The sequence below is a fragment of the Nothobranchius furzeri genome, chromosome 16 (genome assembly GCF_043380555.1).
Source record: "Nothobranchius furzeri strain GRZ-AD chromosome 16, NfurGRZ-RIMD1, whole genome shotgun sequence".
Classification (NCBI taxonomy): domain Eukaryota; kingdom Metazoa; phylum Chordata; class Actinopteri; order Cyprinodontiformes; family Nothobranchiidae; genus Nothobranchius; species Nothobranchius furzeri.
This window is the reverse complement of record NC_091756.1, coordinates 43,546,161-43,567,465: the sequence shown is the minus strand read 5'-3', so window position 1 is coordinate 43,567,465 and position 21,305 is coordinate 43,546,161. Positions and strand designations below refer to the sequence as shown.

General features: G+C 39.5%; 1 protein-coding gene across 2 annotated transcripts; it reads left to right on the top strand.

Moving 5' to 3' along the window:
* Positions 1 to 14,193: 14,193 nt before the first annotated feature.
* On the top strand, positions 14,194 to 20,319 carry chac2 (ChaC, cation transport regulator homolog 2 (E. coli)). 2 transcript variants are annotated; one of them, XM_015962941.3, is made up of 3 exons: positions 14,194 to 14,583; positions 15,086 to 15,121; positions 19,712 to 20,319. In XM_015962941.3, the coding sequence occupies exons 1-3, from the start codon at positions 14,449 to 14,451 to the stop codon at positions 20,114 to 20,116; spliced, it is 576 nt and encodes a 191-aa protein (XP_015818427.1). In that variant the 5' UTR covers positions 14,194 to 14,448; the 3' UTR covers positions 20,117 to 20,319. The 2 variants fall into 2 exon arrangements, with proteins under 2 accessions (XP_015818427.1, XP_015818428.1); XM_015962942.3 differs by lacking the exon at positions 15,086 to 15,121.
* Positions 20,320 to 21,305: the final 986 nt, after the last annotated feature.

Sequence of the window (21,305 nt, the reverse complement as noted above, 5' to 3'; positions counted from 1 at the left end):
GGCAGTTTTCAAACTCTTTATTAAATGGATATGAAAGCAGACAGTTTATCCTCTGTAGCTGCCACCTCAAATTCAGTCTTTCTGATGCAAAAAAGTTGTTGTCGGGAATCCAGAATCTATCGCTGGATTTACAGCTGATTCTTGCAGCTGCTGATGTGAACGTGTCACATCAGCAGCTGCAAGATGTGTCAGAAGGAGGCTGCACAGATTTGAAGTACATGAATGAAAACCAAAAATTTGTTGCATGTCAACTATAATTAAACGTGGTGATTTCTGGACATATAATTAGACTCTTGTAGAAAATGAAACCCTCTGAGGTGGATTTTGCATTCTATCTCCCAACAAACCATAAGGTTCAACAAACTTTGTTGACATTTCAGGAGGAACAAGACGTCAGCCTGTGTTCCCAAACAAAGCCTGCTTTTGGTAACACCGCAGGATTGCTCTCTCTCATGAAAAAGGAACTTTTACAACTCATAAGTTAAATAATCATCAAATAATAATATGGCTGAATGAACAAATGTTATATGAATACTCATGAAATGTTTTGATTAATCTGTGCTGAAATTACTGTGGTTGAAATAATTTTATTTTTACCGTGAAACATTTTGGTGTTATGATCAGTAATGTTTGATTTAACAAGTGAATCATTATCTACACTCAGACACAAGGTTCATTAGAGATAAATTAAAGTTAAAGTAATTTCAGATATTTACTTACCCACAAATTAGAGCATACTGTATCTGAAAGAAGGCGTGCTGTTCTAAAGGTTTGCTTGTTAACACCCCTTGACATGGCACGTCCTGATTGGCCAAGTAAATCATAATATGAAAATACTAAAACAGAATCACCTACGGAGGGATTCAGCATTCCAGCATTCTGTGAGATTCAGCATTCTGTTAGTTGAGCTAACTCTGACTGGCCATCGGAGGGAAACTGCCCACACCGCATCTCTTGACAAACTTTCGACAAGCTAAAAGCTGCCTACAGCTGACACAGCAAAACGGTTCCTTCAGCTATTCAGAAACAGCTGCTCTAGACGCAAACTAGTTCCAACCTGTGTGCCTGGTGACATTTCTGGACTGGAGCGTCAGTGCTGCGGTTAATCTACCGAACCTCAGTGCCCAAGGTCATTCGACCTCCGTGACCTCCGGATCCACGAAGAGGGTCTCCAAAGAAAGGGTGAGGTAAACACACATGATTGCGTCTGATGCCGTTTTGATAAGAACCAACTTCATAGTTTAATGTAAACCAAATTCTTTTCACACCCAGAACTCAGTTCTTCTAGATACGAGGTTCTGATAAACACACACCATTTAATCACCATACATGACATCCCATCCACTTAGATTCATCCATCACAGTAGTCTTAGTTAACTTGTCATGTTTTTAATTGTTTAGAAAATAAATTCTTACTTTATATAAACTTGAGTCTGTCTGAATTGATACGAAGTGTGTTTGATCCCTGAAAAAGCAAAGAATCATAGAATCTTCTCATTAAACATTCAAAGACCAAGCAGGTTGATATTCTATATTTATATAGATGTAAAAGAAGTTAATTTACATCTAATGAAGGACCTGTAAGACGTAAGATTCCATAGTAAATATGAAATCAACCTTACAGACCGTTGGGTTATTTTAACCAGAAGATTACAACTTTTTATTGCAGGGATTATGTAACACTTAGTATTAACTGAGAGACAAGAGAAGAGAGTCCTTTAAAATGTTTAAGAAGATTTATTTCTAACAATTTAAACAATTTTAAACAAGACTAACTCTAACTCTAAGTGATGAATGGGTCTGGTGAAATGAGATGTGAGATGAATGGTGTATGTGTGAGTGATGTTACAATCAGAACTCTCGTATCCGGAAAACAAGTCTGAATGATGTTGTGATGTTTTGCTTTTAGCTATGATCAGAGTTTGATCGGAGTTTCATAAACACATGAGATGCCATTTTTTCGCTCTACACATACCCTTGATGAGACCTCCGTACAGATCCAGAATGCCAGGTCCTCGGACCCCCCTTTCGGTACCGGAGCCGGTGAAACAGCGCCAGCAGTACGACAGACTAGTCTTTGGATTGTCTCCAGGTAAAAAGCGACAGTTGGTTGACAGCGTCGGATGGACCCCCTTGGGTCAGTGAGTTCAGCTTTTATTCTGAAAGGAACCGTTGCTTGGTTGGTAAAATGCAACAGATTTTATCCAGCTTGTTGGTTCTTTGCTTGAAAAGGAAGTCCGGATGGCCGATCCGATACTTCGCTTAGCATGCGGTGAACTGTAGAGAACTCAGAGAACTGATGAGAACTCCAGTGAGATCTTGAGAACTGAACTAAGATGGCGTGGGGACTGGTTTTATTAATCTGGATGTTTTGATTTCTGGGCAAATCAAAGTAGGCAGATTTATAAACCCCACAGAGACTTTGCCAAGCTTCAGAAAGGAAGGTTCGGATTGGATGAGTAAACGATGTGTCATGCATTTACATTACGTGTAGTCACCATGTCTAGTGCAGCTAAATTAAGTCATATTACTTATTAAAGCATATTAATCATAACATTGTCATTTCACAGATTGGTCACATTATATTATTGACTAACACTTTGTTTGATTAGCTTTATTAAAAACAGAGTTCTTTGATTTACTAAAAGGAAAGAGTCCTTTGTCTTTATTCTTCTCTTGAGCTGGAAAGAAAACAGTTTTAGAAGCGAATGCATGACCTTGAGGCAGTCTCATGCAGCTTAGTAGTGTGTCAGAGGCATCTGTGGAGAGAAGGTAAACAACCTTCGGAGGAATAGCTCCTTCATCACTTTACATAGAATATCATTTCTTATTGGTCATAAGTAAAGGTAATATATGAAGCCCGGTTTTAATGAACCACAAAATACTTTAAAAAAAGGGGGGGTTCTTTATTCTCAAGAAAGTAGTTTTTCTCCTTTTCAAACAGTGGGAAATGCATGTAAAATTTTTTTAAATGACACTGGTTTTGACTTCTTCGTCACAGAGTTTAACTTCAAAAAAATGGCAAAACACGTTCTTGTGCGTATTTAAAACAGAATCTGAGCCATGTGCTCCGTGCACAGGAAGCTAACAGAGTACTGGTGCTAAACCGAACGGCATGGAAAACCGGCACACAACGCGGTATTTGTTCAGGTGGCTTAATGCGTAGTCTTTTCCCAACCAGGCTCAGCTCAATATGGCTTCCCTCATCATCTTCCTCAGGCAAGACCGCGCAACACTAGTGAGGCTTTTTTTTCCACTTCCTGGAATTTTCTACCTCTAAACATGGGACTAGCGCCACTTTATGACCAAAACAAGTATTGCAACCAGAAAAACTGAAATAAACAGGATTTACAATGCATATAACGACACCCATTTTTCACCTGGTTACATATATTAAATTTAAAAGCAACTATATTTAACTCTACATATCTTTGCCTGATTGCAGGAGAAACGATGATTTCCTTTTAGCTGATCTTGCTCACCTTCTGCTTATGGACTTAGCAGATGGGTTTAGCACTTTTTCAGTGAGAACATACATACGCTGGCATAAAAGAATCACCGGTGTCACGACACCACGATCGACTCTTAACACAACCAAGTCTGCAGTCAGCTCACCGGTGCTTCAACTTTGAGCCACATTTGTCCTCTGAAGCTCACAAATCAAACATGGAGATGCAGTGAAAGCATTGGTATGAATGGTTGCCTAAAAAGAGCAAACGACTCTACAATGCGTTTGTCAGATTTCAAGAAGTGCTTGAAAATCATGTGAGATCGTTGGAGTGAAAGTCAAAGCCAAGCTGTAAATAAACCACTCTAAAGATATTGATCCTTGACACAACAACAGATTCACCTGAAAGCAGCTCACAAGAAGAAAAATATGGAAATATATGAAAACAGTTCTTAGCACAGATTTGAAGGCTGTTTTCATAACCCTTATTTGTTAAGACGTGTGACAACGATTTAGGAATTCTGCATACAGGTGCTGGCCAGTAAATTAGAATATCATCAAAAGGTTGAAAATATTTCAGTAATTCCATTCAAAACGTGAAACATGTACATTATATTCATGCAATGCACACAGACCAATGTATTTCCAATGTTCATTACATTTAAATTTGATATTCATAAGTGACAACTAATGAAAACTCCAAATTTGGTATCTCAAAAAATTAGAATATTCTGAAAAGGCTGAATATAGAAGACACCTGCTGCCACTCTAATCAGCTGATTTACTCAAAACACCTGCAAAGGCCTTTAAAAGGTCCCTCAGTCTTGTTTTGAAGGCACCACAATCATGGGGAAGACTTCTGACTTAACAGCTGTCCAAAAGACAATCATTGACACCTTGCACAAGGAGGGCAAGACACAAAAGGTGATTGCTAAAGAAGCTGGCTGTTCGCAGAGCTCTGTGTCCAAGCACATTAACAGACAGACGAAGGGACGGAAAAAATGTGGTAGAAAAAAGTGTACAAGCTCTAGGGATAACCGCACCCTGCAGAGAATTGTGACGACAAACCCATTCAAAAATGTGGGGGAGATCCACAAAGAGTGGACTGCAGCTGGAGTCAGCGCTTCAAGAACCACCACGAGGAGACTCATGAAAGACATGGGATTCAGGTGTCGCATTCCGTGTGTCAAGCCACTCTTGAACAAGAAACAGCGCAAGAAGCGTCTCGCCTGGGCCAAGGACAAAAAGGACTGGACTGATGCTGAGTGGTCCAAAGTTATGTTTTCTGATGAAAGCAAGTTCTGCATTTCCTTTGGAAATCAAGGACCCAGAGTCTGGAGGAAGAGCGGAGAAGCACAGAATCCACGTTGCATGAGGTCCAGTGTAAAGTTTCCACCGTCAGTGATGGTGTGGGGTGCCATGTCATCTGCCGGTGTTGGCCCACTCTGTTTCCTGAGGTCCAGGGTCAATGCAGCCGTCTACCAGGAAGTTTTAGAGCACTTCATGCTTCCTGCTGCTGACCAACTTTATGGGGATGCAGACTTCACCTTTCAACAGGACTTGGCACCTGCACACAGTGCCAAAACCACCAGCACCTGGTTCAAGGACCATGGTATCCCTGTCCTTGATTGGCCAGCAAACTCGCCTGACCTTAATCCCATAGAAAATCTATGGGGTATTGTGAAGCGGAGGATGCAATACGCTAGACCCAACAATGCAGAGGAGCTGAAGACGACTATCAGAGCAGCCTGGGCTCTCATAACACCTGAGCAGTGCCACAGACTGATCGAGTCCATGCCACGCCGCATTACTGCAGTTATTGAGGCAAAAGGAGCCCCGACTAAGTATTGAGTGCTATACATGCACATTCTTTTCATGTTCATTCTTTTCAGTTGGCCAACATTAGAGAAACAAACATTTTTTCATTGGCCTTTAGAATATTCTAATTTTCTGAGATACCAGATTTGATGTTTTCATTGGTTGTCACCTATAAATATCAAATTTAAATGTAATAAACATCGGAAATACATTGGTCTGTGTGCATTGCATGAATATAATGTACAAGTTTCACGTTTTGAATGGAATTACTGAAATATTTTCAACCTTTTGATGATATTCTAATTTACTGGCCAGCACCTGTATATGAGTTTAAATTAATCAGGGATTTAAAAAGACAAATTTTCAATAACATTTTTTTTATTTTTTTATTTTGGGGTCCAGCAGTAACTGATGGTCGAGATGCAAAGAAGAAATACTGCAATTTAGGTTTTAACATATTTAGACTTTCCTCACAGCTATATGACAATGACACAATGTTGTAAACAAGAGTTGTTGTTGTTTCTAAATAGAGTAATTGAACAAATTGTTACAAAAAACCTATGGGATTAAATATGATTTAGGCTTCTTCCAGCTCCTTCTTCAAAATGCACAAACTAATAGATATTAAAAGTAACCATTATTATGATGTTTTTTGCTATCACTGCATTTTATTTGTCTCCTATATGTTACACTCTTCCTATCCTTGTTTTATTTAGTGTTTTATTGCACATGTTGAAATAACAGCATACATCAGGGATCATCAACTAGACTTGTCCAAGGGCCAGAGTTTTATCCAGCAGACACGGTAAGAGCCAGATACTCTTCTAAAAATAAATGTTAATTATTATTGTATTTTAAAATATTAATATTCAATATATTTATTTTTCATCTAAATTGATATTATTTCTAAAGCGCTTGTCAGTGTTTTACCTTCTCAGTGTCCTAGTGGCAGAGTGTCCACCCTGGGACTGGGAGCTCAAGCTTCAAATCCTGGTCGGATCATACCGAAGAATGGGACCCAATGCCTCCCTGCTTGACACGCAGCATTAAGGGGTTGGATTGGGGGGTTAAACCACCAAATAGTTCCCGAGTACAGCCACAGCTGCAGCTCACCACGGGGATGGGCCAAATGCGGAAGATGTAATTTCACCAGTGTGTGATGATGACTGATGGGATTTTCATATTTCCTTTACTAATTCAAACTACTAGGGTGCAACTGCAACAAATCAGGTTAGTTTGAGATTGTTTTTCAAGCATGCTGTTTGCCAAAATGTGCTTAATCTGTATTTAGATTTCTTCAAGGAAACATTTTATGTAACTTAACTATAACTATAGTCCCTTTTGGTAAATATTGATTGTTTGCACATTTTTCCGTGAGCATTTTTGATCGAGGTAATGCAATTATGCGCTATTATAGTAAAAAGTGCAAAAATTGAGATTCTAAGAACTGTTGCAGATACATTTTTTTTAAATGTTGAATGAGATATATGTGTTTGTAGTCATTTCTGATTAAAGGCTGATTTTCAGTTTGAATAGAAAAAATAGAACATGCATTTTCTTTATTCATGATTGAGTAATAATGGGGTCTGGGTGCAAAGGTCTGGTAGGCCAGGTGTGGCCCATGGGCCGCCACTTGTCATTTACTGCCTTACACCATTAAAAAAACAGAGAGGGCTTAACAAAATAACCAAAAGAAGCATTTTCTGCCAAAGAGGTGAAGAACAGAAACTTGAAAAACAGCTGATTTGGACTAAAACATCGGTTCCCCTCCAAAGGGCTGCATGGTGGCACAGATGTTGGCACTGTTGCCTCACAGCAAGAAGGTTGCAGGCTTGAAACCCGGCTGCAGTGTTTCTGTGTGGAGTGGCGTGTTCTCCCCATGAATACATGGGTTTTCTCCAGGTACTCCAGTTTCCCCCACAGATCACAACATGCCCTATGGGTTAACAATTGTACGTCACTTTGGAGAAAAGCGTCTGCCAAATAAATAAACATACATTTGGCAGCCAACCAAATGTGGAGTACACACCGACTTGTCATAGCTTTTGCCCTTTTTTGCTGAGACCTTTTCCTTTCCACACTTAATTTTATTCTTATGTTTACATTTTTGTATTACAAGCACAATTATTTATGCATTTTGGTATCCAATCTTTGGGAAATATTTTATTTAAATATCAGTTTATCAGATTAATTTATTTTTGTTTCTGATAATGAATCATTTCAGACTAAATAGTTAATTTTGACTTATTAACAAGTTTGCTTTACTTACAGTCCATCCTGGTTGTTACATATAGAACAGGCCCGCTGATGGATGTGACTGAATTCACTGAGCCTGTGAGAGCAATCTCAGGAGTCATGTGAGCAGTTCGTGATCAAACAGAGTGAGGCCTCAGAGCCTGAAATGGCCCTCTCAACTCTGCTCTTTACTTATAGGAGACTTTTATGGCTCAGTTGGCCAATTCCTCACTACAGCTGCAAGAATGGAGTCAGAGGTTCAAGAGTATTGTGTGTGTGTGTGTGTGTGTGTGTGTGTGTGTGTGTGTGTGTGTGTGTGTTTGTGTGTTTGTGCGTGTGTGTGTGTGTGCGTTTGTTTGTGTGTGTGTGTGTGTGTGTGTGTGTGTGTGTGTGTGTGTGTGTGCTGCTGAATCAAGTCAATATGCAGGAGACCTCTGGACCTCAATTGCTGCAAGAGAACGACTAAATATCAGAGGTTAGTCAAAGGATCCTGAATGAGCGTGCTGAAAAGAAAAGGTTGCTCCAGCCAAAGAAATCTCTCTTCAGAGAACAAGAAGAAATGAGAAAGCAGCTGCAGGTGTGGCCAGACGACAGAACAAAGCAGGGAGTATTGATTGTAAACTGATTAAACGGGCCAGGATGAAACAGAAGCTTGCCTTCGCTTTTTGGCTGAAAAACAAAAACTCAAGAGAGGTTCTGGATGCTGAAAGCCCCACTTATATAAACAGACTGTAATTGGTAAAAGAGAATAGGAACTGGGTGTAAAACACAAAGGAGAGAGAAACAGAAAGTAATTTATTGATTTTATGTTTTCTGTCCCAACAAAAAACTCACTCAGATAAAAATATGAAAAATGTTATTAAATGAAAGGTTATGGGAAACATTTCCCTCTCTAGTACTCCACCTCTGTTATTTTATGGTACAGTCTTGTGCAAAAGTCTTGAGTCAGTCCTCATCTCTTTGGTTTTCTAGACTTTCTTGTAATCCGTCAAAGTGTTTTGTAAGCAGGATTTCCTTCAAAAATATGGACACTGGCTTCTTCATCACTCATTTTCAACTCAGTATGTCAATATACTGAAATACCTGAAAAAGATCAATTGATAGACATTCGGTGCACTTTTATCCAAGCTAAAGATGTCAAATGATCAACTGACGACAGATTTGTATCAGGTCTTTACTTTTACGAATCCTTTAAAAAAGTGAATTTCAGATCTTGTTCATGTCCTTTAAATAGTTTTCCAGACTTTTGTGGTTCTTTTTTCTGCTCAATTTATTCACGTCTCTCATTATTTTAGGCTAAAATTACACAAAAATCTAAGACAGAAATTGGTCTGAAAACAAGTTCATAAAAAAGTCCAAGAGTAAAAGGCAGAAAATCCTGAAGAATGAACCATTTAAACCCTCTGAAAGATTACAAAAAAAGTCTTGTAATCAAAATATGAAGGAAGTCTAGTTTCTACAGCTTTTTCACAGTGAGTGATAATGCAGTTGAACTTCATTAAAAAACCTTCAAACCAGTTTTTGTTCCTTCGTTCCACATCACAAGTCCTCATTAACAGGTTGATTATCCCACTTTGTTACAAACACTGGGTCCTTAATGCCAAAACATTTCAAGTATCATGCTTGCATGTCTTCTTTCTATTTATCAAGTCACCCATTTTAAATGCTAAAGTACTGTGCAGCAGTTCATGCCCTCCAAACAAAGAAACATCTTGTGATCTGATGTCTCTATTGAAAGGATGACATCAGTAAATTAAAATTACTGCTTTGAAGATGTTGAGGGCACTTGTTGTCATAGATACGGTCATAAATACGAGGCTGTGGTCAAGGGAGGAATGCAATCGTGGATGAAGAAAAGTCTGGTCTGTCACACTCTGTTGTTTTGTTCATTCATTCACCCCGATCTGTTCTCAACAGGCGTGGTGGTGCTGCCAACTGACCTCCTCCTTGGGTGCAGTCGGATGAGGCGTGTTGCCAGAAGACTTGATGGACAGTCTTGACTGGGTGTATTGACGTGTTGAGTCAGTGTCACTCCTCCTAATTGGAAGTGATCTTGTACAATAGAACACATTACAAAGAAACATGGTTTCAGTCTGTGTGTATCTTGGACACTGCCCTGATAAATAACGGAAAGTGTCTGAAGGAGGTGAAAGGTAAGGTTTGGGAGCACAGGGACAATAGCTGATGGGAAAAACTTGTCAGAGAAGTGGTGGGTGTTGAAATAAGGTTAGCCTGAAATCTCTATCTATCCATCTAAAGTCCACCACTTATACAAGGAAGTATCCAGGAAGGGCCTCTCCACCATCACGGTCTTCTGTTCCTTCTAGGTGATCCCAAAGTATTCCCAGACTGGAGAGGATTTCTAATCCCTTAAGCATGTTCTTGGTGTGCCCTGGAGTCTCCTTCCAATAGGACTTGTCCATAAATGCTTCAGGAGGAGCTAATCGTAATAAGATCATCACTTTATCTCTGAGGACGAGCTTGTCCATTTTCCTGCTAAAGATCACTTTCATTAGCTTATTTAGAACAACTGTAGCAGGAGCAAAGGATTTTGCTCTGCAGGTTGGTCTAATCATGCTCCATTGTAATCTCAGCAGGTCCACCATTAGACCGGACAATTTAGGTAAGGCCAATCACAGCACTCTATATAAATGTAAAGTGACGTTGGGCAGGCTTAGCAGCACCAGCGCTGCGCTAGAGAGGAACTACAAAGATGGTTTCGGCTCATGAACGCTGCTCGGTTTAGACTTTGACTTTTCTTTGAGGCATGAGCAGATTTTCAAGCTATCTCAAGGGTGTAGTGTGGTGGTTTGCATTCAACTGTGACACAGCTGGGATGAGGATCAACTCCTCCAAATCTGAAACAGGTAGATTGCTCCCCTTGGTTAAGCCGGGCGTACATAGTGTGATTTTTTAAACGTTTTGAGCCGAGAATCTTTGAGGTCGACGTGAATTTTGCATTGTACGCTGTGTAGTAATCAGGGGGTAACAAGATTCGATAATGAAATTTTTTTGCTCATCCCTTGTGAAGGTATTGCACTGCAGAAGCAGCGCTCTGACCCGAAAGTACCAGAACCACCAACACAGCGCATGCACCAACACAACTTGCCGGCTATTTTCACATAAACACACAATGTTTCTTTCTATTCTTACACGTTTCTACACACACAATGACAAGGACTGTCAAGAAAGTGTGTTTGCTGTTTTAAATAAACCGATCCCAAAACATTGTTTGTCTTATTTCTCCGACCCCCACAAACCCCTGCGTGACCTTCAACGGAAAGCCCAAAGGACAACAGATATCAATAGCAGCCTCCAAGTCTTGTTGGACTCATTTTTCTGACATGTTGTGTCAAAACGACTATTTTTAGCATATTTTTAGGTCCAACGTGTTGCTACCCGATGTACAATGTGAGCAGCCAGGCTGTAGCTAAGCATTGGGTAGTACAGTGTGAGAACATGACTCGTGAGCTTTGCTCTGTGAGGAAGTTGTACAGTGTGACACAGAGCTGAATGATTAGAGTGAAACAGTTGTAGAGTGTACACCTGGCCTTGGGGGTGAGTTCCTGCCTTAAAGTGGCAGTGTGTAGTTTCCTTGTGCTATAGGGGCAGTACATTCATACATTTCAGGGTAGTTTTACCCCACATCGCCATGACTGCCGCTTGTTTAAAAAAACATTACGGTAAATGTTGTCACCTCTGGAGCAGAAAGCATGCAAACTCGATGTGACTCCTCAGACATTAATGGACCTTAACCTTGAGTTAATTCCATTGAGAAATTGAAATGCCGATTGTAGTTTTCTGGCACTGTAGTTTACAATCTGCTCAGGGTACTGGGCCTGTCTATTATGTGAATCATACTATGGCATTACCGCTCGGCCAAAACGAATTTGTTCTTTCACATTTGTTTTGGAGGGAGTTTAGCAGTTATGTTTCGTACTGCCTAACTTTTTCTGAATAGGGTAGCATAACTTCTGTGGCAAACATGCAGGACAGTGTGCCCTGAGGACCGGGGTTGTGTAACACTGATCTAGTGGTGCAGGATCCTGAGCTGGCCAGAAAGAAGCATGGCTTCTAATACGGTGTTGCCCAAAGACGCTAGACCCTGTTACTTTAGATCTGATTTATATGGTTATATGGTACAAAGCTGCTAATATTTTTCAACAACTGAGCATCGTTTTATTCTTTTTCAACAAGGTTTTGATATTTCCAGAGATTAACAGTAAAAACTACACACTGCCTCTTTAAGCAAAGGAGTTAGAGAGTCTTCCTGCCTTGATCTATTATGTATGAAAAAAATCACAACAGCAAACATCCCATCATGCCTGCTGGGAATAACTGTCTTAGAACTGTGATTTATTTAATTTATTAGATTGCCATGTTGATACAGTGACTCATGATGATACACTGGGAATATAAAGTGGATTACAGCAGATTTATTTCTGGATTTTTATAATCTGAAATTAGAACCAAGAATAGCTTTTCTGTAAGAAAAAAGAGAAAACAGAACATTTTATGGAACATGTTCTCATAAAGAAAGAAAGCATTCTACTGATAGTGTTGACTTGCAGATGAAGAAGAAAACTAGTATTAGGAGATTCTGATTGTGATTTCAGCTACAAACCCGATTCTAAATAATAAAGTTGAGTAGCTGTGTAAAGTGAAAAAAAATATTTACTTGCAAATAATCCTTTAATCTGTGAAAACAAAGGCAGAAGATTAAATGCCATAACTGAGAAATGTGGTTGTTTATCTTTTGAGATACTAAACTTACTTTGACAACACATTTCAGAGGCAACAGAGAAATTGTCTACTGCTAAATAATGTTTTTTTCAACATGAGATTTTTTAAATAAAGTTTCGAAAAAAAGAGAAAGGTTCATTTTAAGAAACTGTGAGCGAATAATTATGAAATACCATTCAGCCTTTTTGAATGAGCAAATATGAGAATTTGATCTAAAGCACATATTGCTGTTTAGGAATTGAGAAAATGCAATCTATTCAATCCGGTATTTCGAAAACAAACATGATGCTCTAGAAGAAATTAGTGCAATTTCTAATTAATAAACATAATCATTTGTTACCATAAACATTGAGTAATGATTGCAGACCTTGGAGTTGCATGTGAGGCAATAGAGATCACACTCTACCCATGAAGTAGGGGGACAGCAGTAGCTTAGGAGGTAGAGCAAGTTGTCCAGCAATCAGAAGGTTGCAGGCTGGATCCTGGCTCCTGCCAAAGTGTCCTTGGGCAAGACACCTGACCTGCCTTGCCTGCTGGTGGTTGTCAGAGCGACTGGTGGCGTCAGTGTAGGGCAGGCCTCAGTTCTGTCAGTGCACCCCAGGGCAGCTGTAGCTACAATGCAGGCCATCATCATCAGCGTGTGAATTGGTGGATTGTGTTGTAAAGCCCCTTGGTGGGTTGTAGAACCTTAAGAAGGTGCTATACAAATACAGGCCATTTACCAAAGTAGTATGACAGCATGACTGTCTGTGTGCACAACTGGTATTCAGTAGCTTTCAAATATTTTGTGCTGAATGAAGAATGTTGTTAACCTTTATCCATGCCATTTTGGGTTTTTCTTATTTTCATCTTTGAAATTAAATTTAGTGCATGTAATGCTGGATTCATCATATTAATATAATAGACATATTTTTCTTATTGAAACAATCTACAAATTTTAATAATTTATTTTATTCTTTTCAGTTGAGTTTAGTGATTTTTTAAGGAACTAAGATGACAAACATGTCCTCTACCAGTCATTCATAGGGATTTCTACAAATCTTTATCAAGCAGGAGTAGATTTACATTTAATATACAGCCACTGTTTTTGCAAACACATGGTAAAAATGTTTTGTTTTAAAATATGACATTACCAATAATAAATACTAGAAATAAATATTATTCATTAGATGTATTTTCAAACTAATTGGTAGAATTAAATATTTGTGATTTACCTGTGCTGCTCAGTAAAATGTCATTTATACATATTTAGCAATTTTACATCCGCTAAACCTGTAATTCACATGAAACCCTGTTTAGGATTAAAAACTGTGTTTCATCAATATGACCAAAAATCAAAGACTCTGCATCTGATTGTTGTTTTTGTTTTTAAACACACATGTAAAAGTGACATTTTATCTTCTGCTGCTTTGTCTTCGGGGTTGAACCTGGACTTCTGTATGGCAGATGTTTCCCCTGCATTTTTCTCCCCTGCTGGGGATTTCAGCTACAGCCCAAAAACTGAAGTCTGGCAGGTTACATAAAAAGGTTGGCTGACTATTCTCTCTCAGAACCAGAAGGATGAGCGCGGCTGTGGTTCGTGAAGCCGACATTACAGACCAGACTGTTGCTGTTCACTTTGTTTGGTTCTGAATCAGTGCACACATGCAGGCATGGAGTGAATTTTTATTGGAGCGTGCAAGTGAGACAGTGTGGGAAACAGAAAATTAGCACCCCCTGCTGTCAGTACTAAAACTTAGTGTTTTCTAAAAATGTCCGGTTTAACTTTCAAAATAAAAGCCAAGCGTAGCAACAAAAAATGTTTCTATTGACACCGCAAAGCGAAAAATACCCCCCCCCCCCCATGAAAATATTACAATCCCATACTATGGACTCATATTACTACAGAGATTGTCAATACTCTTTGTTACTAAATTTTATACTGAAAGTGTGTTAATGGAAAAAGAGACGCTGACGTAACCCAGATGAGGCGCTAGCTAGTTTAGCTATAGAGCTCAGAAAAAAAAAGCTATAGAGCTCAGCTGTTCCCGGAGCAGCAAGAGTTAAGCGTCACGAAGAGTCTTAATAAGTTACAGGTAGACGTGTTTGTTATTATGAAGGTATGACGTCTTTGTAGAGTGTAAGCAGAAGGCTGTTCGTCCATCTCCAACCGTCCTTGTTACCATTTCGGTGCGTTAGCTTTACGTGTCATCACCTTCATCATCATGTGGGTTTTCGGATACGGTTCCCTGATATGGAAGGTGGACTTCCCGTACGAGGAAAAACGGATCGGGTACATCAAAGGCTTCAGCCGAAGGTTTTGGCAGGGCAGCACCGACCACCGGGGAGTACCGGGGAAGGTGAGGGCTTCTGGAGGAACTTACAGTCTCACACGTACACGTTTATACTTTCATATTATGTCACGTTCTGCTTCTAGAGTCAGCCTTTATCTTGTTGGCATCAGCTTCAGTCCGTGTTTGGTTAGTCATGATGACTTGGCCTTATTTTGTACTTGGGTGCTCGATTAAAACTTTTATCACATGTTGGGTTACAACAACTACAGACAGGAAGTAAAAATGCGCTTGTGAGTTTATGAAATAGGCAAGTAGGCCCAAAAATTAATTCACCACTTATCCAAAGCGTAAAGAGGAAGGAGTAAAGTCATTGTGTAATTCTTATGTAGATGCTTAATAATTCTGCATACTTGAGAAGATGATAAAACTTGCCTTTTCTTTGTTTACAAGTAAGATATGAGGTTCAGTAACATCGTATACTGATTTAAAACTTAGAAAGCATTTTCTAGCATCTGTAACTTGTTCTGTCTCAACATGTCGGTTCTTTGTTTATTTTTTTTTCTTCCAGCCTGGACGGGTTGTCACACTTGTGGAGGATCCCGAGGTGTGTGATCTACTTAGAGATGTAAAAGAGCAACAAATGTCATTTATTGATAAAGTTAATTTCAGAATGAGATAGGGGTGCACTGATATGAAAAATCGATATTTGATATTAATATCTCATACGATAACCAAAATTACATTCATATAAGAAGGAATGCAAGAAAATTCCAATACACTGTATTAATATTGTGATATTTTGTGAAATGATACTGATTGTATACATTTTTATTGAGAATTCAAACGGAAACGTTTACTATATTTATTTTTTGTGGTGCAATATAAACCCCGACTGCTAGGTGACAGCAGTTTTTACCGTCTTGATATTGTCTAAGCAACAACCTTGCGATAACATGATACACTTGTAAGCATCTGGCCTGAGTTTTTCAGTTATGTTCAGTCAAAAAAGTCACAAATATCATCTGGCTTTTAGTATCACAAGTAGGGTTGTCCGATATTATCTACAGATATTATTGGCCCGATATTGGCCTTAAAATGTAATATTAAAAAATATCAGTATCGGTTTGTACTCCTTTAGTGACTCAACTTTTACAGACCTTGCACATCAAACTCTTTAGCTTCATCACCTCTTTATAAGATCTTTATAAAGGTTTTATCACCATAACTACAAGGGAAGTATATATATATATATATATATATATATATATATATATATATATATATATATATTTAACCGATTAATTGCCGTCAATGTTGAAACCAGGTAAAGTTTTGCCCAATTAACTGCTTCAAGTGCTTCTGCTGCGCTGGGGTGTAAAATATTTTGTGACAGTAGAGGGAGCAAGAGCACAGCTATCAAAAAGTTTTGCTGGGCAACTGCAGAAGAAGAAATGAGCTCGACACTTGACCAAACGAATGTGCTCAAACGTGAAGCGGTTAGCAAGGAGCACTGCGTCGGAGCAGTTTATTCTTAGTTATTTCATTTTACTTTCTTTTTTCAATATAGCCTTTTTCATTATAGCCTATAGTTTAATGCTGGACTTGTTTACTAATAACTAAAGGAGGACAGCACATACTTCTGCAAGTCTTTTGCCCTGCCCACATGCCTGGAGATTTCCATGTTCCCGAGAAGTGCGTGTGAAAGCCAAAGTGATTGACACACACACAGAGCGTGCCTCCGATCTCCATGAGATGGGGGTGGAGCTAGCACATGCGCGGAATGCCGGAATGTGAAGGCACCAGTAAATATTGGTGGGGACAAATCTGTAACAGAGGAGGGAAACATGAACAGCGCTCCAGAAAAGTGATGAAATGAGTGAATGTTTGTAAATATCAGTGTTGTGAATAATCTGCTGCAGCTGAACCTTAATTTGAGTAAAATCATGAATTGAACTGAAATTTTAATTTCTGCTAGAAAAACGAATGCAATTCAATCTTTTCCTAAGATCGTTCAGACCCAATAAACTAATCATATTTAAAAATAAATATTGAATTAAAGTTATTTTTTGTCTGTTATTCATTGAAAGTAGTTAATAAGTAGCATAAATTGGCTAGGCAGGGCCGCACTTAAAATATATTTAGTAGGGCCTGACCGATATGCTTTTTTTGGGACCGATACAGATATAAAACTTTTAACAAAGGCCGATAGCCGATATAATGGCCGATAAATCTCCCTCACAAAAAAAAAGAAATACTAATTTTCTTAAGATTAAACCCTTCATTCTCTGCCTTTTCCATGCTAACTTATTTCTATATTACACACCAAAGAACTGTCTCAATAACTCACCAGGGTTTCCAAGTAATGCAAATAAGATTTATTTAGCAATCTCAAAAACAACAGAACACACAGACTCGGTCAGTATAAATCTAACATTTAAGTTTTTTGTTTTCTGAGTCTGTGGAGTTTTACACTTTTGTGTTTTGATCCTTTCCAAAGGCGACAGTATTAGGAAAATAAAAATAAGATACGTTAAATGACTAGTATGTGGCAATGTATAAGCCTTATGTAAAATATAAGGCTGAAAAAATACAATAGATTTGTAGAGAGGAATGTTTATTTCTCGTATTACCGCCCTTACTCCTCTCCCAGCTAGGGAGAGGAGGGGGACTCCCTGCACAGCGTTTCATTGCTTTGTTGCCAACCCCCCCTCACCCGTCCTCAGCTGCGACAACGGTCGTGTGCCGCCGAAGCGCTGCGAAACGGGGACCGCCTTCATTCGTCGCCCTTGTTATCCTATTCTATAGGCCACATGGGCCCAGCCCGCGCCGTGCAGCGATCGTTTCGGCATCTGCACTATTTTTTCCGCTAACCGCGTGAGTTTGAAAAGACTGCTGAAGAAGAGCGGAGGAAATTGTCTGAGAATATTCCAGAATGTCTACCAGAAAAAGGCCAATGTTACTTGCTTACTGCCCTGCATGACTAAAGGGGAAGCAGCGTGAGCTCTGCATAGAGCGAAATGCTGCGGCAGTTTTATTTTATTTTTTCAGGTTAACTTTTCAATACGAGGCCACGAGGCGCACGGCACAATAAACTTAGGAAGCATGTTGAGGGGAAACATACTTTTGAAATTGCTTATTTTATCGTTCAACTTACCACTGACACAACAAATATGCTTAAAACTGAAGATTTACCTCCTACTTCCTCATCACCGTCGTCTCTGCTGCTGCTCTGCTGCATGTGTGCTGTGACTGTGGCTCCACCCCCCGAGGAATGGAGCCACCCAACATGAGTTCATAAAGCTGGCACCATCTGCTGGATAGGTAGCGCAATATCGGCCACATCGGCCGTCTTTTTGGCCGATAGCCGATAGTGTTAATGACCCCTATATCGGCCGATATATCGGTCGGGCCCTAATATTTAGTACAGTTTCATAAAAAATGTTTTTCAATAACTATCAATATCGATCAATATCAAGTTTTTTAATCGATATGCTTATTTTTTTATATCGTCCAGCCCTACGCTTAGCAATTACCCTCGCTTAGCATGTGTATGCTCACACTGCTTAAATTTGATTAACTAAGTAACTTTAACCCATGCCCAAATATCCCCCCCCCCCCCCAAAAAAAAGATACCTACAACGACAAAGTTTCTCCACGGCATGAACATATAAAGTACAATCAGCGTGTTCATGGACCGTTTATTCTCTTGTTTCTGCCTAAATGTAAGATGTAAACACTGGGAGCAAAGGAAACGGAAACTACGTCAGTGATACGTCTGAGTTCCAAGCGCTCACTCTGTCACGTTTCACTCAAAGGTCGTTTATAACAGCCAGGTCTCACTATGATCTGTTTTCATAGCCAAAATGATTCGAACCTTTCTATCATTAATTCACTTGTATTATTTATTAACTTAAAAATTAAACTTTTTCCCATCATGAACTTAATAATAATCTGTGGCCTAAAGGTAGCCCAGAGCGTTTATCAGGATTCCCTCAAAGAGTTAGTCATTCAGCTGCTGTTGGAGACAAATAAAAACATGACTTTTTTTTGTTACTAACTTAAACTAGTTGCAGTTTTGCCCGGATAATGTTTGAAGCTTAAGCATGCTTGATAGGAGATATGTGATGTTAGCAACTTAAATTATTATTTTTTCTTTATTCTTATTGGAGACCATGCATATATCGGTATCAGAAATTAAAAGTTAGACAATATTGGTAAAAAGCCAATATCGGTCATCCCTAATCACAAGATGCTGTATCATCTTCCTTATATTGTAATATATATCATATTGCCAGATTCTTGCCAATAAGCACCGCAAATATTATATAACTATATTATTATTATATAGTCACACCACACACATTTACGCTTCTGAGATGATTACTATCACTGCCATCTGACCAAACAACTATGCATTATCACTCTCCTCCCCTTCTGATATATCCTGGCCTGTCAGGCTTGTCCTCTGTTTAATTCTACACAGAGAGCTAGTGTGGTAACTCACAGATGCAGAGGCACATCGGGGCGTGACTAGCCAGCTCAAAAATAACCAATCAGAAAAAAAGGCGGAAATGATTACTTTACCGCGCGACGCTGTCGTTTTTTAGCTGTAGTCAAAAATGGCGTCTGGCGACGGCACAAACAACTTTCTTTAAAAGAAAGGCTTTTAGCACTTCTACTTGTTGTGGTTTTAAATACACGTCCAAGTAATTTAGAACAGAAGAAAGAGGCACAGCAAACTTCGCTTCAGTCGCTTATGAGAAACTCAGTGTTGTGGTGTGTGACGTACGCTGCTCAGCGCTGATTGGCTCGGTGAGAATTCTCAGGGGTGGAGTTATTTGAATAGGAGAGTTCCCAGACCCAATGCTTCCCGTAAGGAAGCATGGAAATGGCTGGTCGGGCTATTTCTGATACTGATACAAAAATGTCTACTAGATGGAAAAAATATTGTTAGTTAATATCGGCCCAGTTTTACTTATCGGACTGATACCGATATGTAGAAAAATCACCAACTTCGGCCAGTACAGATATTGATGATGATTTATCGTGCATCCGTAGATTAAGATAAAACAACTTTCTCATCAGTGATCAAACCAATAATTAGATTCATCGTATATGCCTTGATTTCGGAGTTTAAAAAGCAGATTTTATTCCTTTCATTTCAACCTTAAATATGTTTCTTGTTTCCCTTTAGGGGTGTGTCTGGGGCGTCGCCTACAAGCTGCCAACAGGCCAGGAACAGGAAGTGAAAGATTATCTCGACTATCGTGAGAAAGGTGGTTATCAGGTCATCACGGTGACCTTTTTTCCTGCTGCAGAGGTCCATCACTCACCAAGCCAGACGTTACTGTACATTGGCTCAAAGGGAAACCCAGACTATCTTGGTCCTGCGCCACTGGAGGACATAGCTAACCAGATCCTAACCTCTACCGGCCCAAGTGGGAAAAATACAGAGTACTTGTTTCAGCTGGCTGATGCTGTGAGGACGTTTCTGCCTGAGGACCTAGACAAACATCTGTTTTCTCTTGAAATGCTAGTTAGAGAAAGGCTACAAAATTCTTTAACAGTAGATAGTCAAGAAATAAGCACTAAGTCTTAAACTGTCAAATTCGAATGTGTCAAGTAACACATTAGTCAGGGTTTTGTTTTGGACTAGAGGAAGTGAATCTCCTGTACTACTTAGCTTCTTGCTCAATAGATGCATCTTTTTTTTTTGAATGTGGAAAAGGCAGCATTGTGTCACATGAAATGTCAATGGAAATTATATTAATATATGGCAATTAAAAAATTGTATTTGGTTAAGTTCTGAATGTTTTTTGAGGGGTCAAAAACATTTAACAAGCAATAATGACCTTCTCAGTGGCCTAGTGTCTGCCCTGGGACTAGAAGATCCCAGTCGGGTCATTCCAAACAATAGGCATGTTTCCATTACCAGAACTTAGGAGTTAGATTTTAAATGCGATCCGTGCTTTTGCTTCCATTCTGCTTTACCAGCTACTCTTCGAATGTTACTGCTGCCGGTTGTTTTGGATGTCTTGATGTCTTTTCCTAGTGAGTTACAACCAATCAGCATGAGTTAACCCGAGATTCCGTTCAGCTACTCCACCGGGCCGTTTGGAGAACGTACTCCAGGGCAGGTACTCAGAAGGTCCATGAAAACGGCCCGGTCAGGTGGAGACACGCGCATGTCGGGAGGTTCCTGCATATCTACCCTGAAGTTCTTGTAGTGGAAACACGCCTAATGGGACCCAATGCCTCCTTGCTTGACACTCTGTTTTAACGGGTTGGGTTGGGGGAGGTAAACCACCAGATAGTTCCTAAGCACAGCCACAGCTGCAGTTCACCGCTCTCCATGGAGATGCGTCAAATGGGGAGATGAATTTCACCAGTGAGTGATGACTAATGGGACTTTAACTTTAAATAAAAAATCTGACAAACATCTGTTTAATAAACATAAAAGTCCCACTTTAGTTTTCATGGTTCAAAATCTTAGAAAAATGTTTGAGTTCTAAGCAGTGATGGTTATTTTTTTCCACCTGGATTCATATATTTCCCACCACTCATCCAAAGTGGTGTTGCAGGAATAAAAGTTCAAGAAGGAAAAAAAAACCCACCCAATGATGCTCAAACTCTTCCTGGGGATCCCAAGAAAAATGTTTAATCCCTCCAGCTAAATCTGGGTCAGCTCTGGTTTCTCCTCCCTGGGGATGTCCTTGGAAAACCTCAGAAATAAGGTGCCCGTCCTATAGCCTGGTCTGCCAGACTCGTCATCTGTGGGGCTGGCTGGC